The following is a 16,451-nucleotide window of genomic DNA, read 5'->3' on the forward strand; positions in this document are numbered from 1 at the left end:
CTGTAGTTAATAGTACTGTATCATATATTTAAAAGTTGCTAAGAGGGTAGATCTTAAAAGTTATCACAAGAAAAAAAAGTGTCTCACTATGTGTGGTGATGGATATTAAGTAGACTTATTGCAGCGATCATTTGGCAAAATATACAAGTATGGAATCACTGCATTGTACACCTGAAACAAATATGTTATATATATATATATATATCAATTATGTCTCAATTTAAAAAAAGAAAAAATTTTGACAGAGGCATTATATTTCTTATGTATTCTTCAGAAAGAAGGAAGTAAGCAAATGAATGAACTTGTGAAAGAATATTCACGCTATTCGTGTGCGTTAAATAAATTCCACTCATGCTTTCTGAGGACATTCAGGATGCCCGTCACTCTCTCATCATGGCCTATTAAGTTGGGGACCTACTTGGAAAACTCCATTATTTAAAAGGCTAAAAATCCAATCTTCTGTTTTGCAGCTGTCGCTGAGGTGAGCGAAGAAACCAAGCCCAACCCGCTGTTCCCCACATCTTTCCCGGGAAGCCTGCAGACTGACCACACACCATTTTCCTTTCCTCACACCAGTGGGTTCCAGCCCACCTCCACGTTTCCACCCATCCAGCCTGGAAGACCGCACACCGGAAATGCAGCCCTTCCCAGAGTGACCTCCGCCAGATCCACGTCCCTACTGCCTCTTGCGTTTAATCACACGGTTGGCCACATAATACTTTCTGAACACAAAGATGTCAAGTTTAATTGCTCGATCAACATACCTAATATATACCAGGACAGTGCAACTATTTCTTGGTGGAAAGATGGGAAGGAATTGCTGGGGGCCCATCATGCAATTACTCAATTTTATCCAGATGATGAAGTTACAGCAATCATCGCTTCCTTCAGGTAAGTGTTCTTTCTTCCTTTCTTTTAAAATGTTGTGGGGCTTCCCTAGTGGCGCAGTGGTTGGGAGTCCGCCTGCCGATGCAGGGGACGCGGGTTCGTGCCCTGGTCCGGGAGGATCCCACGTGCTGCAGAGCAGCTGGGCCCGTGGGCCGTGGCCGCTGGGCCTGCGCGTCCGGGGCCTGTGCTCCGCAGCGGGAGAGGCCACAGCGGTGAGAGGCCCACGTACAGCAAAAAAAAAAAAAAAAAAAGTTGTTGTTGTGCTTTTGCTGATTCAAAAGCAAAAGGCTTGTAAAGAAATAACAGCCGTCTGTTTTCTGTGTTAGCGTCCCCACTGGTCCATTTAGAGGGTAGATTAATAGCTGATTGTATTGCTGATTTCTTTTCTATTGGCTTTTGGCCCTACTGGAACTCTTGGTGATCAAATGCTCTTCCCAGCTGGCCTGTAAGTCCTGTCAAGGCCTGCTGGACTCAAGAGCTCTCCCAGCGAGTGAGAACAGTGTTCCTACCTGGCAGGAGGAGACATCTAACTCACCAGGTGGGCGTGGAACTTGTGAAACAAGGCAGCCCTCCACCCCTTTCGTTTGCCCTATCTCCTCTCCCTTCTCCCTCTCCCAGCACCCCCTGCGGCTGCAGATGTTGGGGTAGGAAGGAGGCGGAAAGTGTGAAGTCTGGGGAATTGAGACAGATCTTCGGCCACGTGCCTCCCCATCTCAGCATTCCACTTTGTGTCGGCAGGGGCAGGCCCAGTGAGTTGGAGGGGGTGACACGGATAAGCCAGGCCAGGACATAAATGTGGACTAATCCATCGTCCCAAGGATTGAGTCCTCATACCGCAGATACTGGAGACAGTGAGACAGCTGCTTCTCTTCTCTCCGTCCCTTTTCATTCTCTACTCTTTCCTCTTAGCCAGGAGGGGTTTTGTTTGTTTGTGTTTACACCAGGACTTCCTGGCATGTACAGTTTTAGAATTAGGTGGACTGTGGTCACTAAAGTTTCTAAATGAATTCGGAGCAGCGTTGACTCAGGAGGCTTTTATTGGGGATTCCTCCACTCCGAGTGGAGTCCTCTTTGATCTGCTGTGTTTTTACTTTCTCCAACCTGATGTTTGGGCCTCTTCCAGACTGTGTCATGTCTTCTGGTGAATCATTGTGTGTTTCCTTTTCAGAAAACCACCTCGGGGTTACCATAGACCTGATGACTCCAGTTAGAGTTTAGCGTGTCAACACATTCATAAGATGACCCCCTTTTTAGCATTTTCCAAGTTATCTTGGTCATCATCAAGGAAAGAAAACAATTTCCGCATTTCCCGTTGGTCGATTTAACCTCTGGCTGGGTCTCTCGTGCTGCCATTCTCCGCCAGTGTCAAGACTCGGGTGTCTTGCCCATGGCTATATTTTTTTCTCCATCAACTACAAAACACAGATGTTTTTCCATTATATAGACACAGCTTCTGATGGGAGAATTAAAATCACCATTTCATAATGAATGAGGTTTAAAGGCTTATAGAAACAAAAAGCTGGCATATTTGTCTCACCCGGGGTCATTTAGGAGGAAAGCACAGCCTTGCTCTCTGGACTGCGAGTCCCAAGTGGGGGTCCTGCCACCGGCCCCCATGAGACCGTGGGTGAGCCGCTGCATCTTCCCTGGTCTTCTTGCCAAGGAGATGAGTTTGGACCGCCTGACTGGCAGCTCTAGGTGTGCTCTAAGGGGCCATTAGATATTCAAAAGATTTGGAGAGTTTTTAAACTTAGACAGTGTCTTATTCTGAACTGATGTTTTTAGAGTTCAGAAGGTGACTGGGTGATATTTTGAGAACTTTAGAGAAGAATGTATACTTTTGCATGTATTCGGCTGAACTCTCATAAACTCATTTGGAAGAGAAAAAAATCTTATGTGACCTCCCAACTAAGCAAATTTCGTGATCAGAATTCTTGCAAAGGATGGACACTCAGCTGAACTGAGTAATATCTGGAACAGCAGTAAGTCCACCATTAGGATATTCTTCAACTTGATTAAAGTAATGTACAGGCAGCACTGTAGCGGTGGGTGATTCAGTGAATTATAGTGACTTGATCAAGATTATCAATATTTGTGTCATTTCTTCCCAAGAGAGAAGGATGTTGGAGACCCTAGTTTGATGTTTTTTATATGAGGACCCTGAGGTCCTTAAGAGGAGGGTGTCTTGCACAGATCACTAGGTAGTGAGCTGGTCATCCTTAACCAGGGAGCCTGATATGCACACCTGCAGTATCCTCTCTTCTCAAATCTTCACGGGCCCTGAGGAAATCCACTCTGGTTCCCAGAAACAGTGAAGAGTTAAACACTAGTTCTAGGTTTTCAATAGATGCCATTTTATCAGGAATTCGTGAGCCTGCAACTTTGCTGGAGTTGCCACTAACAGGACCGGCATGGACCACGTTTATTTAAGGGAATGTGCAAAAGATAGATGTCCGTATATAGGCAGGGGTCAGAGGAACTATAAAGAAAAACACAAAGTATTTTAAGTTAGATCACGGAACCATTTTTCTATAAGGTTATTATAATATAAAAGGACAGAATGGACACGAATTTTGAAATGATTAGGTCTCCGGATCGGGGAGTCCACAGTTTGCACCTGCACTTGTGCTTTAAATACGAAGCAGCTGTGAGTCGCTGAAGCCTGGCAGGATTGTGGATGCTGCGTTTAACTCTCTTAGCCTGATATTGGTTCATGTTTTCTCTTTCATATCATGCAGACCCTTGGCTTTTGCCCACCCCACACTTAAACTCCCAAACTCCTCATTCTAAACGTTAGGATTAGTCACGCTTCTGGTCTTTGACCCTAAAACAAAACCTGTCCTGGTTGAAGGTGTAGTTTAAGAGGCATGCAGATTTAAAGCACTGGAACTTTCATCTGTTATTCCTTCCACTCTCTCACAGTGGCCATCATAGTGCTTTCCTTTCCAAAGGAAGGCAAGAATGGGATAAGTAATTTACACTAAGGAAAGCTTGAACATTGACTGGTGACATCATTTTGGACACAAGGAATAGAGATTTTGTTTTCAAATCACAACACAGGCAACTGCCCACTAGTTATAAAATCAGCCAGCCTTGCCCTGAATGTCTGGGCATTGAGACACGAAGGACAGACCTGGTCCCTGTCCTTCTGCTTGTGAACAGAATGGAGGGGAAGGAAGACTCAAATGTCAAGTGCAGAAGCGCTAAGGTGGTGGTGATGTGTTTAAGGTAGTGTTGCCATCAGATTTTAAATTTGGCCTTTAGGGGAGGAGGGCCCTGCATCAGGACCAAGGGAAGGACACTTCTGCTGCTCAGGGGGGACCACATCTTGTAGTCAACCCTCAGTTTATTGAAACTAGGTGTGGGAGGGTGGGAATGATAGGAGGAGCTCACGGGCATTTCAGCATGAGTCCCATGTACCCTGGAAAGCTTACAGGAGATTTGTTTTGGCATCATGCGTGAGAGTATCCCCAGAAGATTTCTGAAACTACTTGGTCTTAGCTCCTATATATGTGCATTTTTTAAGTTATTTTAATAGTTACATATGTATTTTGTTTTCATAGTTATATGTATTTTGTTAAATACTTGGAAGATACCAAACAAGTACAGAGAAGGAAACTATGGCCCACAACCCCAAGAAAACTTTTCCAAGCATATAGAACTCTAAGATGCTTGAAATCAAATTAGTATTTTATTACATAGATGTATGTCTTATTTCATGCACTTATCATTGTATGATGAACATTTACCTATATTGCTAAAAGTCTTCAAAATATTTTAATATTATTTAATATTTATATTTAATTATTATTTAATATTTTTTAATATTTATTTTAATGCCACTGTAACTTGCTATTGTAAAACAGATTCATTTATAGAGAGTGCAAATGAAACTATAAAGGGAAAACCTTAAAAATTATTTTCAAAATGCCAAGGTTGGTGGCATACACAAGGGAAGAAGTAACTGATGTGGGACTTCAAATCCAGATGCCCTCTTGAGCTGGGTCTATCCTGTGCTAACAGTTCACGATTCACTTAGATGTCTATTATTATTGATAGAGTCGAGTCATCTTTCATTCATGGGTGTAGGAAGCATTCAGTGTCTGCTAGTAGGTTGGAGTATTCTTAACTGATAGCTTGGTGATGAATACTGAAAATCCGCACCACCCTCCCTACTTACCCCCCACCACCCCTTGCAGGGTACATCACTTGAAAGCAGTTGCTAGACTGTGGGACTTAGGTCACCAGGCTGAGCATCCCCCTTGACGCTCCAACCAGTATCCCGCCCCATCTACACCTGTTATCAGCTCGTCCAGCCCCAGGACCCTCTTTAGCCAAGAGCTTCCCCTGAAGTCTCTAAAGGACGGTGTAATTTGTGGGACATAGCTCTAAAATCTGGTATGGGGTGTAGAAAGCTCTCTCGCTTTGGTGGAAACACTCCCTCATCAGGAAGGCACCAGCCTTGAGATCAGAAGACTTGGGGAGACTCACCCTCAAGCAAAAACAGAAGCTGATGTTCCTGTAAACTGACAGGCCCTGCACATTTAGTTATTGGGTGATTTATGGAGGAGGGAAAGTATTTGATGTTTGTTTTCTTTGTAGTCTAGGTATTCCCAGTACTCTTGAAATTCTGGCATCCTTCCCAGTAGCTAAAGCTAGAAGGATTTTACTTTCTTCCTACATTTTCTTGGTAAACATGTTAAGTAGGTAGTTTGGGTCCCTGCGGGCTCCTGGCGCCTGAGACGCTTGTGTTGGCGGCGCCCCCGCAGGCGCTGCGTGCCGAGACCCTTGCCACAGGCGGGGCGGGGTGCGGGTGTGCATCTGCCTGGTACCATTGCTGGCTGTTCTTTACCCCAAAATGGAATCGTGCATGAGAAATCAGCCAAACATCTAGAAAGTAAGAACCTAATTTGTTGAGCCAAACCATCAGCTGGAAAAGTTATTTTTAGACATTGATCCCTGAGACTTTTGGACTTGCTTTATATTCAGACTTCCTTTCAGCTCAGGTTTTGTCCAAGATCCCTGAACTCGGGTCATCCATGGAATGCTGTCAGCGCCGTTTGAACGACGGCAGAGGGTAAAACAGGATGCTTAGCAGTGGATCGTCTTTGCATTTCTTTTAAAAGATTTTCTTTCCATTTTTCATGGCTTTTTTTTTTATTGTGGTAACATACACATAACATAAAACTTACCATTTTAGGGCTTCTCTGGTGGCGCAGTGGTTGAGAGTCCGCCTGCCGATGCAGGGGACACGGGTTCGTGCCCTGGTCCGGGAAGATCCCACGTGCCGCGGAGCGGCTGGGCCCGTGAGCCATGGCCGCTGAGCCTGCGCGTCCGGAGCCTGTGCTCCGCAACAGGAGAGGCCACAACAGTGAGAGGCCCGCATACCGCAAAAAAAACAAAACAAAAACAACTTACCATTTTAACCCTTTTTGAATATCCAAGTCAGTGACCTTGAGTACATTCACGACGTCATGCCACTGTCACCACCATCCATCTCCAGAGCTCTTTCATCATCTCAAACTGAAACTCCATACCCGTGAAACACAAACTCCCCGCTCCCCCTACCCTCCAGCCCTCGGCAACCTCTATTCCACATTCTTTCCCTGTGAATTTGACTACTCTAGGCATTCATCCAATATTGGTCCTTTTTTATATGTCTTCTAAGAAGGCTTGAGAGCTTAGGTACTCCTTGCGAGCCATTTCTGAGCAGGCCAGCCTAGTTGTAATAGGTCTGAGGGCCAGAGAGATGCTGTGTGTCCTTGTAGGATGCCCTGGGGCTACGTCAGCTGAGGGGATGCTGGTGTGATGGGCTTTTGCAGCTGCTGTCCCACCGCCATGGCTCTCTCCAGGTGGTTCCTGTCTAGACACTGTGGCAGAATCTGTGGTTTCTTTGGTCTTCCCCTGTTCAGATGTTTGACCAAAAGCTGATGGAATTCTTATACTTTTTTTTTTAAGTGTCTGCACACGGTAAAGTAGTCTAACTGTCCAAAAGTTATCTCTTGCATTCCAGCCCCCTTGCTCTTTCCCAGTGGGGAGCTGAGGTGACCCGTTTACTGGGTAGCTTTCCAGAGATATTCAGTCCATGAGTCGTGTGTGTGTGTATGTGTACGTGTGGTGTGTGTGCATGCCCGTGCCAGGCCCCAGCATGGTGTGTTAATCTAATAGGGTACTACTCATAGCTGTGGTTAAATCAGTACCCAGAGTTCACAATTTTTGTGGCTATGGAAATGCTATTTTCAGCCAAATCATGTAGTCAACTGTAATTACATCGTACTTGTTATAGAGCTTTTTGATTTTCCTGAATTTAATAGTTTCCTTGCCTGTTGGTTCACTGAATTGTCTAAGTTTCAATCGCTCATTCTCCCCCCACGTTTTAAAGGAAAATAATGCGTCTCCTCTCACAATGACCAGATTCTCAGGACTGGTGTTTTTCCTTGGAGGCGCCAGTCCTGGAGCTGTCCCTTTTCCTCCAGCCCAGACACGTTGCCCTCCAGGTCTGGGGTCTGTGGCTGAGTCAACTTTGCTTTCATTTTGGGGAGCCTCGTTCCTGCTGACTTCCAGCATCTGTTCCCTGGAGCCCAGCTCCCCGTCTTCCTGGCTTTACCCCGTCACCTTGGCATGGAGCCCAGCCTCTACTCACTTGCTGGGCCCTCACATGTCTGAAAATGCCATGTTTTTCCCACCTCCACCTTGAGGTAGTTTGGCCAGATACAGAATTTTAAAGGAAAATAATTTCCTGCTGTCATCTTGAAATCATTGCTCCGTTTCCTTTTCGCTCTGAGTTGTTCTTGAGAAGCATGACACGTTTCTGATTCACTCGTAAATCACCTGCTTTTCTTTTCTCTGGAAGCTTCTGGGGGGTCTCCACTTTGTCTTAGAGGTGTGCCGTTGCCTGGTGAAGCCCCTTGGTGGGTCTTGTCTCTCTGGCTGTGCTGCCCACCTAGGTGTCAGGTTAGGGAAGACCCGTATCGCCAGTTCTGGACATTTTCCTGAATGATGCCTCCCTCCTCCCCTTTCTGTGTTCTTTCTGGAACTCCTTACTCAGTCATCGTCCGAATGCCTAGGTTGCTATTCTGAGCTCAGAGCCTTTCCTGCTGTTTCTGCGGGGGAGAGGGAGGAGATTGGGGACCAGTCACCCATCTCCAGTCCCACCCCCCCACACTGCCATCATCCTGGGAGCCTTTACGTGATGTCTAGAAAGCAACAAGAGAATTATTTGTGAAAAACGTTTCCTGTGCTATAGGTAAGATGGATCTGGACTTGCTAATTAATGCAGACACGTTGTCCTTTTCACCCAGTGACGCTAGATCCTGCCTGACGCGAATGAGTAAAGACCAAGTTTTGATCACGTTCCCTTTGCATTCTCGTGCTTTACTCCTAGTCTGAATTTTCCTTGCTGGTTAGTTGAAGGTACGCCTGGACTTTTTTGTGTGGTCTGATTTCTGCTGCCGAAGGTTATTTGTGCCTGCTGGCTTCTTGGGTTCCCGGAGTGCTGACCATACCTGGGCTGGGTGCAGTCCCCCTGGGGATGTGCCCTGCCTCCCTCTCTGGCCTTCACTTCCTCTCCAGTCCCTGGCTCACTGAGTCATGCAGCAAGCCTGCTACAGCACTGGGGTCCCAGGCCGTGAGCCAGAGCCCAGTTTTCCGAGGGCGTAGGTGTCCTCAGCCTGTCAGATCTCATCGTCTGCCGCAGCCAGCCCCTCCCTGAGTCTTGCCTCAAGAAAATGTTGCTTCTTGTAAAGTGATGAGTAGAAAGGATCCTCTCTTCAGTAGCCGTAACCTTGGTTTCCCTTGGAACTGCTAAGACTAGACAGGTCAGCCGTGGAGAATCTGCAGGAGCTGCTGAAAGCCACGTCGTACCATCCAGCCTCTGGGTGTTACCCACGATGGGCAGCGCATCGTCCTAGACGCCTGCTCCCCTCCCGCTTTCTTCAGCCCCTTCCTGTCACCTTGATATCCTGGCAGATTCTAGGGGAAGCGTCAGCTAGCCTGTTATTTGGAGATATTTGTCCTGTGAGGTCTCTTTCTGTCTTCTCCTGGTGACCTCTAAACATTGTGACATTCAGCTCCTGCCCTAAAGCATGGAGAGACCGGCCTTTCCTTGACCCCTGCATCCTCCCCAAGTCCAACAGTCATTCATCCGGTGCCTTCCAGAATTATATTGCTCCTACATAGGAATGAGGGGAGAGGGGAAGACAGAGTATTCCCAGTCAATGGGGCACTGCTTAGATTGGCACATCAGGAAATGCAGGGGACAGGGGACCGTCACACTGCTGGATCCTGAGACCGTTAAGGAGGTGATGCTAACCCAAGCAGCTCTGGCCCTCGTAGTTCTGACTCATGCCGTTTTTTTTTTTTTTTTTTTTGGCGGTACGCGGGCATCTCACTGTTGTGGTCTCTGCCGTTGCGGAGCACAGGCTCTGGACGCGCAGGCTCAGCAGCCATGGCTCACGGGCCCAGCCGCTCCGCGGCATGTGGGATCTTCCCGGACCGGGGCACGAACCCGTGTCCCCTGCATCGGCAGGCGGACTCTCAACCACTGCGCCACCAGGGAAGCCCCCTGATGCCGTTCTTGATGTGTACCTTCGTTACTCTGTTTATCATAGGCTAATAGGGGTCTGCAGAATAGTGTTGGGAGAAGCGGTATTTACAGTGTCCAGTGTTTGTTCTGAAAACCGTGGCTTCTAGAGGCCGGGGACCCTTCACTGCCGCCTGTCAGCTCCTGGTGGTGACTGTGCTGTGTTAATAACCCTGGCAGCTGCCCCTTCTGACCTTGCCAGCTTCCTGGTCTCTTTTAAGCCTTAAGCCGTAGCCCTTGACAGGTTGAGGACAGATTTTATTTTGCTTTGGGATAAACTGGTTATATTGGGGAACAAGCTGCTAGGAAGGCAGGTGGACCCCTCCACGTTTTTCTTCTTTTTTCTTTTTCCTTCATTCACAGTCTTCTTGGTTGTGTCTGATGGGCAGAGAAGAAATCAGTGCTTGGGGCTAATAAAGGCATCCTCTGTAGGAGAGCATCTGAGAGCATTTCAAAGTGTGCCTCATTGTCTCACCCCTTCCCACCCCGGCTAAGAGCGGGTTTCACGTCTGTGGTGTAACTCCCTGTTTGTAAACACATTGGGAAATTGGCAAGCAGGACTCTGAACCTCTTAGAGCCAAGGCTGCCTGTTTATATAAGATATCTTATGTTCATCCTGTAATAAGAGGGAAACGAAAGGAAGGCAATTGATAATTAAATAATATGCATGTGAATATGTAAATGCTGGGTGTGACCACACCAGGAGAGATTATAATAAAGTCCACAGTGACTTGCCCCCAGGCACACGGCAGCTGCAGACGGAGCAGTGCTGTCGGTGATCCATCTTCCAGACGATGACTGAGTCACAGCCAAGTTCCAAACAGGACAAAGGGATACTGGCCCTCCATTTTCACGGTCCTGGGAAATGACATGGATATTAACACCAGGCAAAATACTTTGTGTGTGTGTACAGTGAGATTAGGTTCTAGTCTCAGAAGGTCATTTGGGGGCTTCCCTGGTGGCGCTGTGGTTGAGAGTCCGCCTGCCGATGCAGGGGACACGGGTTCGTGCCCCGGTCTGGGAAGATCCCACATGCTGCGGAGCGGCTGGGCCCGTGAGCCATGGCCGCTGAGCCTGCGCGTCCGGAGCCTGTGCTCCGCAGCGGGAGAGGCCGCAACAGTGAGAGGCCCGCGTACCGCAAAAAAAAAATAAATAAAAAGAAGAAGGTCATTTGGGATGTGGAAAAGTTGCCCCTGGCCCCTGAAAACCATGTCACCCCTAGTTATTTGTGACCATCCAAAACAACTCCACAAATTTGCAAAATGCCTGGAGGGGTGGTACTCTGATACAGAGAACCCTGGTACAGAGCCTACCATGGAAATCCAGACGAGTGACAATATATGTGTTAGACCAGGTTCTTCAGAGAAACAGAACCGGTAGAGGACACACACACACACACACACACAAAGAGAGCGAGAGAAATTTATTTTAAGGATTGGCTAATGTAATTGTGGGTGCTGCCAACTCTGAAATCTGTGGGGTGTCAGTGGGAGCCCCAGGGAAGAGTTGATGTTGCAGCCTTGAGGCCCAAATGCAGTTTGGAGGCAGGATTTCCTGTTCCTCGGAAGACCTCAGTCTATGCTCATAAGGCATTTAACTGACTACACGAGGCCCACGCAAGCGATGGAGGGTCATCTGCTTTGCTTTGAGTCGACTGGTCGGAATATTCATCACACCTGAAAAACACCTTCACAGAAAAATATCTTTACATCTAGAGTAACGTTTGACCAAGGATCTGGGTACTGTGACCTAGCCGTGTTGAGACACACGTGACACACATTAGCCATGTTAATCATCACCGCGAAGGACAAAGAAGTTGAAGAATGTTCCATTCCTATAGTAGGAACTCTAAAGGTCGTCACGATAAATATCTTTGTGTTTCTCCCGGAAGCATAACCAGTGTGCAGCGTTCAGACAATGGGTCGTATATCTGTAAGATGAAAATAAACAACGACGAGATCGTGTCTGACCCCATCTACGTCGAGGTGCAAGGTGAGTCCAGAGGCCACAGGGTGTCCAGTTGCCACAGGGCGGTTTGTTGTAGAGCCTGCATTAATCGCTTCGTGTATAATGCTCCAGAGTTTGGCATGCCCATTTGTTTGTTTGTTTTTTAGTTGTTTTGATTGAGGTATAGTTGATTTACAATGTTGTGTTAGTTTCAGGTATACGGCAAAGTGATTCAGTTTATTATATATGTGTGTGTATATATATGTATATATGTATTTGTGTGTATATATACTCTTTTTCAGATTCTTTTCCCATATAGGCTATTACAAAATATTGAGGCTAGTTCCCCGAGCTATACAGTAGGTCCTTGTTGTTTATCTATTTTATATATAGTAGCATATATATGTTACTCTCAAATTCCTAATTTATCCCATTGGTAACTCTGTATGCAAACCTTGCAAATCCATAAGCACTGAAATTTTACAAGGCCATCTGCTTTGTAGACTTTAGGTAGTTATGAAATTCACTTAATTCGTAGAGATTTAGCTCTATCCTACGCGCTATGGCTGAGCTAAAAAGAGATCGTGGACCTCCTTGTCCTAAGGTTATTTACAGTTTAAAGCAACTGAGGTCTTTTTATGTTAAGAAACAAAATGCAACCTATTGTCCAGTTCTCAGTGCTGGCACCAGATGCCACTCACCTGGTCAAGTGCCAATTTGTTTATTATTCAGTATCTTTTACTGTCTTGCTTATGCAGACGGGGAAGTCAGGGAGAGTGAGCCGTTTTCTTGACTGGGCCTGCAGCTCGGCCTGGGATTCCTTTTCAGGCCCTAGGATTTGTCAGGCGCGTGATTCAGTGCAGTTCGATGCCATGACATGAGATGGGCTTGGTGGGGGAGCTGGAGCGACAGGCAAGGAGAAGGCAGTCTCTGCCCTCAAGGAAGTTGGACTCTCGTGGGGAACGTGAGCTGATGCACAGGTGAGCCAGGCCAGGTGGGCCCGGGTCCTGCATCTCGGGGTTTGCACGTCCGGTTCGGCAATGGCAGGGCCTGTCAAGTGAGGCTTTGAGGAGGAAGCATCTTCATTATCACCCCAAGTGGCCGCTCCCCACTGTCCTAGGGGCTGCCCTCCAGGGTCTCTGCATCCCTGCTCGCTGAGGTGCAGAGCCTTCAGAACAACTTTTCTGCTTTCTCCTGACCCTCCTCATCAAAGGCTTTAGAGCAGGTGATTAGCTTTTCAAGGAACTTCAACGAGAAGCATCTCCCACAAAAAGGCTGCTGTGCTACCCTTTCTTTTGCAGACATGAACTTGATACCCTCTAATGCTGCAGGAGGCCTGAGGGAGGGGCCCCTCAGAGGAGTCTCTTTTGGAGCTTTGCTCTGAGCCCATCCCAGGCTGCACAGCCAGTGCCACAGGGATCTGTCCGCATCAGCCAGAGGGGAGGGTTGCTACATTTGCTGCTAACCTGGGAAAACTATTCAGAGGACATTTCACTTGTAAAATCCCAGAAAAAATGCCCAGGGCAGGAATGAGTTAGGTGCAAATGGAGTTTTGCAAAACTTTGAAACATGAAAAAAGAATCCCATTTTACCACTCCCACATCAGTCCTGCTGGGACCAGATCTGTGAGCTCCCAGTCCCAAAAGAACACAGCTTAAACGTCTGAGGCCAGTTAGCTTGATCTGTCAAATTTTTGTCACATGCCCCAAATAAGTACCAACTGGTTTTCTCTGAGCTATTCTTAACGTCCCTTCCCTATGACCCCGGTTCTGGGATCATAGCGGGAGATCTTGGGGTTGTAACTGTGTAACTCTGTCTATACTCTTTTCATGAGAATGTGCTTGGAGAAGTGCTCAGCCCTGTACGAGTGTACAGATTTTAAAATTTATTATCCCTCACCTGAAAGTCTCACACAAAATAGGTTGTCCTCAAAAACAGGCAGACCACACCGTTCAGAATGGCCATCATCCAAAAAAGTCTACAAATAATAAACACTGGAGAGGGTGTGGAGGAAAGGGAACCCTCATATACTGTTGGTGGGAATGTAAATTGATGCAGCCAACATGGAGGTTCCTTAAAAACTAAAAATAGAGTTACCATATGATCCAGCAATCTCACTCCTGGGCATATATCTGGAAAAGACAAAAACTTTAATTTGAAAAGATATATGCACCCCAGTGTTCACAGCAGTACTATTTACAATTGCCAAGACATGGAAGGAACCTAAGCGTCCATCAACAGATGAATGGATAAAGAAGATGTGGTGTATATACTGGAATATTACTCAGCCATAAAAAGGATGAAATATTGCCATTTGTAGCCACATGGATGGACCTAGAGATTATCATACAAGTAAAGTAAGTCAGACCGAGAAGGACAAATATCATATGATACCACTTATATGTGGAATCTAAAAAAATGATACGAAGGAACTTATTTACAAAACAGAACCAGACTCACAGACATAGAAAACAAACTTGTGGTTACCAAAGGGGAAAGAAGGGAAGGGATAAACTAGGAGTTAGGGATTAGTATATACACACTACTATATATAAAATAGATAAACAACAAGGACCTCCTGTATAGCACAATATAGTTGATATTGAACTATATTCAATATGTTGTAATAACCTATAATGGAAAAGAATCTGAAAAAATATATTTTTACATATGTGTAACTGAATTACTCTGCCGTACACCTGAAACTAATAACAACGTTGTAAATCAAGTATGCTTAAATTTAAAAAAGAAAAAAAAAATTGGGCAGACTCTTATGTGGCTTCGTTTTCACTTTGTGTTTATTGGTAAGGAATCCTGAAAACCTGCCAGCCTTTCCCAGGAGTTTGAGCAACACCTAATTTCAGAACTGCCAGGCCTCCCTTCTGAAAAAAAACAGTTCTGAATCACCATTACTCCTTTGGGAAAGTGTCCTAGAAGACAGGCTAGAGCTAGGCTGGCAGGAATTAGCCCCTTTGTTCTTTCCTACCCAACTTCAGGGAGGTGAAAACTGGCCGTTTCAGACCTGGGTGGTGGACAGAGAAGGCTCCCGCTGCCAAGCTCCCGTGTGGTTTCCATTCCCCTGGGGGCTGTGCCTCGGCCTGTGGACCTGATACCTTCTTTTACTCACCTCTTCCTCTGCAGGACTTCCTCACTTTACGAGGCAGCCTGAGAGCATGAATGTCACCAGAAACACAGCCTTCAACCTCACCTGTCAGGCCGTGGGCCCACCTGAGCCCGTCAACATTTTCTGGGTTCAGAACAGCAGCCGTGTCAATGAACTTCCAGAAAAATCCCCCTCCGTTCTGACTGTCCCTGGTGAGTCTGAGTTGTGGGATTTCCATACTGTTTGCCCTGGAATGGTGGAAGGGGAGCAGAAGTTTGATGAGCGCCGTGTGCACGGCAGCAGGGAGTCGAGGCGGATGAAACCGCAGGTGAGGCAGCTGAGGGTAGGGGCCAGGTGGAGGGGGAGGCGGGTGGGAATCTCGGGGGTCAGAGGTCACAGGGCAGGACTGGGGCGTGGGGATACGGCCACTGTGGGTGTCTGTGGTTAAGTTGGCGAAGTGGCCAGAGTCCTTGAGCCTGGGCAGCGGGAGCCCTGCTCACGTCTTCCATGGCAGCTGTGGCCCTGCTGGCTGGCAGGGCTTGCATTTCAGGAACCACTGATGGGACGACCTCAGCGAGGTTTGGCGGCAAGGAAGGTGTGTTGGCCACAGGGTTGGCTGCGGGAGGACTGAGTCACTGTGAGGCCGTGGCCGCCCTGATGGTCAGCGGTCATCTGATTTCCCTCTGAATGGGCGTGCCCTGGCTTCCTTGCCGTGCTCCTCCGACAGCGCTCTCGGGGTCTGCACCACTGATGTTTCTGTGCCGCTGAATCCAGTGGGCTCCTCTTTGGCTCCTGTCACTGCATCTTCCAGCAACGTCTGGCAAGGTTACCAGCCCTGATCCTTCCTTTTTTCACACACTCAGCAAACGTTCTGAGGGATGCGCACGCCAGAGGTGACCTTCAGGAAGCCCTGTCTTCCTGGCTTCCTTCCTGCCTCCCGACTCGTCCTCTTCCCTTGACAGGAGTTCTGAATGTGGGAGGCTGCCCTAGGGCTCAGTCCTGGACCCACCTCTGAGAGTTCCTTTGGGCCCCTGGCTTCGCGACCATCTGTGTGATGACAACCTTGAACTTCGTGCCTCCAGCTCAGACCTCCCTCTTGAGCTTCAGGCTCCTTGCTTGGCATTTCCACTTACTGGATATGGAAGCGTCTTAAAATGAAACTGTTGATTTCCCCCCAAGACTTGCTCTGCCCCAGAGTTCCCCATCTTAGTAAATGATATCACCATTTGCCCATCCTTCCTTCCTTCTCCTTTTCCACACTGAATGCATCAGCAGGTTGTCAGTTCTGCTCCAACAGTACCTCTCAAATCTGTCTTTTCTCTGTCACTGCTGCAGTGCCCTGGTCCATGTCACTGCCAGCTCTTGCCAACAGCACTGCAGTAACTTCCTAACTGGTCTCTTTGCTTCTAGCCTTGTCCCCACTCTCGTCCTCCATGGCAGTTCGTGTCCCCCGCCTGCTGGAACCCTTCAGGGGCTTCCCATTATCTTTGACTGGCACTCAGAGTCCGTCCTGCCCCCGCTCATAGGACCTGCGTGCTCTGGTTCCCGCTCAACTCTCCAGCCCAAACCCATCCCACTCTTTCCCTGCTTATTACGCACCAGTCACACTGATTGTCTTTCATTTTCTCAGAAACGTCACCTTTCTCCCTGCCTCAGGACCTTTGCACTTTCTTTCTGTCTGCTTGCCGTGTTGTTCCATCTGCCCTTCATCCCGTGACACGTCTCAGACATCACTTTTGCACAGAAGTCTTTGCTGGTGCTTCTTTTAGTTCCTCCCCACTCCTTTATTGACTCCCAGGCATGTATTCTTGTGGACTTCCTTCACTGCGCTGGTCACAGTCTGTAATTTCCCTGTTTATTTGTTTAGTTGCTTGTCTGTCTTCTTAGAGAATGTATACTCAGTAAGAACAGGGACTTTGTCTCTCCCAAGGT

At 47.4% G+C, this 16,451-nt stretch overlaps 1 protein-coding gene across 1 annotated transcript in view; it reads left to right on the forward strand.

Annotated features, from left to right (window-relative positions):
* The window catches only part of MERTK (MER proto-oncogene, tyrosine kinase), a 113,849-nt gene that overhangs the window by 23,925 nt on the left and 73,473 nt on the right, over positions 1–16,451 (forward strand). The window contains exons 2-4 of the mRNA XM_060168986.1: positions 471–891; positions 11,361–11,461; positions 14,558–14,731. Of these exons, the coding sequence (XP_060024969.1) occupies positions 471–891; positions 11,361–11,461; positions 14,558–14,731 (696 nt within the window). The remainder of the gene's footprint in view (positions 1–470; positions 892–11,360; positions 11,462–14,557; positions 14,732–16,451) is intronic.

Source organism: Lagenorhynchus albirostris, chromosome 13 (assembly GCF_949774975.1).
Source record: "Lagenorhynchus albirostris chromosome 13, mLagAlb1.1, whole genome shotgun sequence".
Classification (NCBI taxonomy): Eukaryota; Metazoa; Chordata; class Mammalia; order Artiodactyla; family Delphinidae; genus Lagenorhynchus; species Lagenorhynchus albirostris.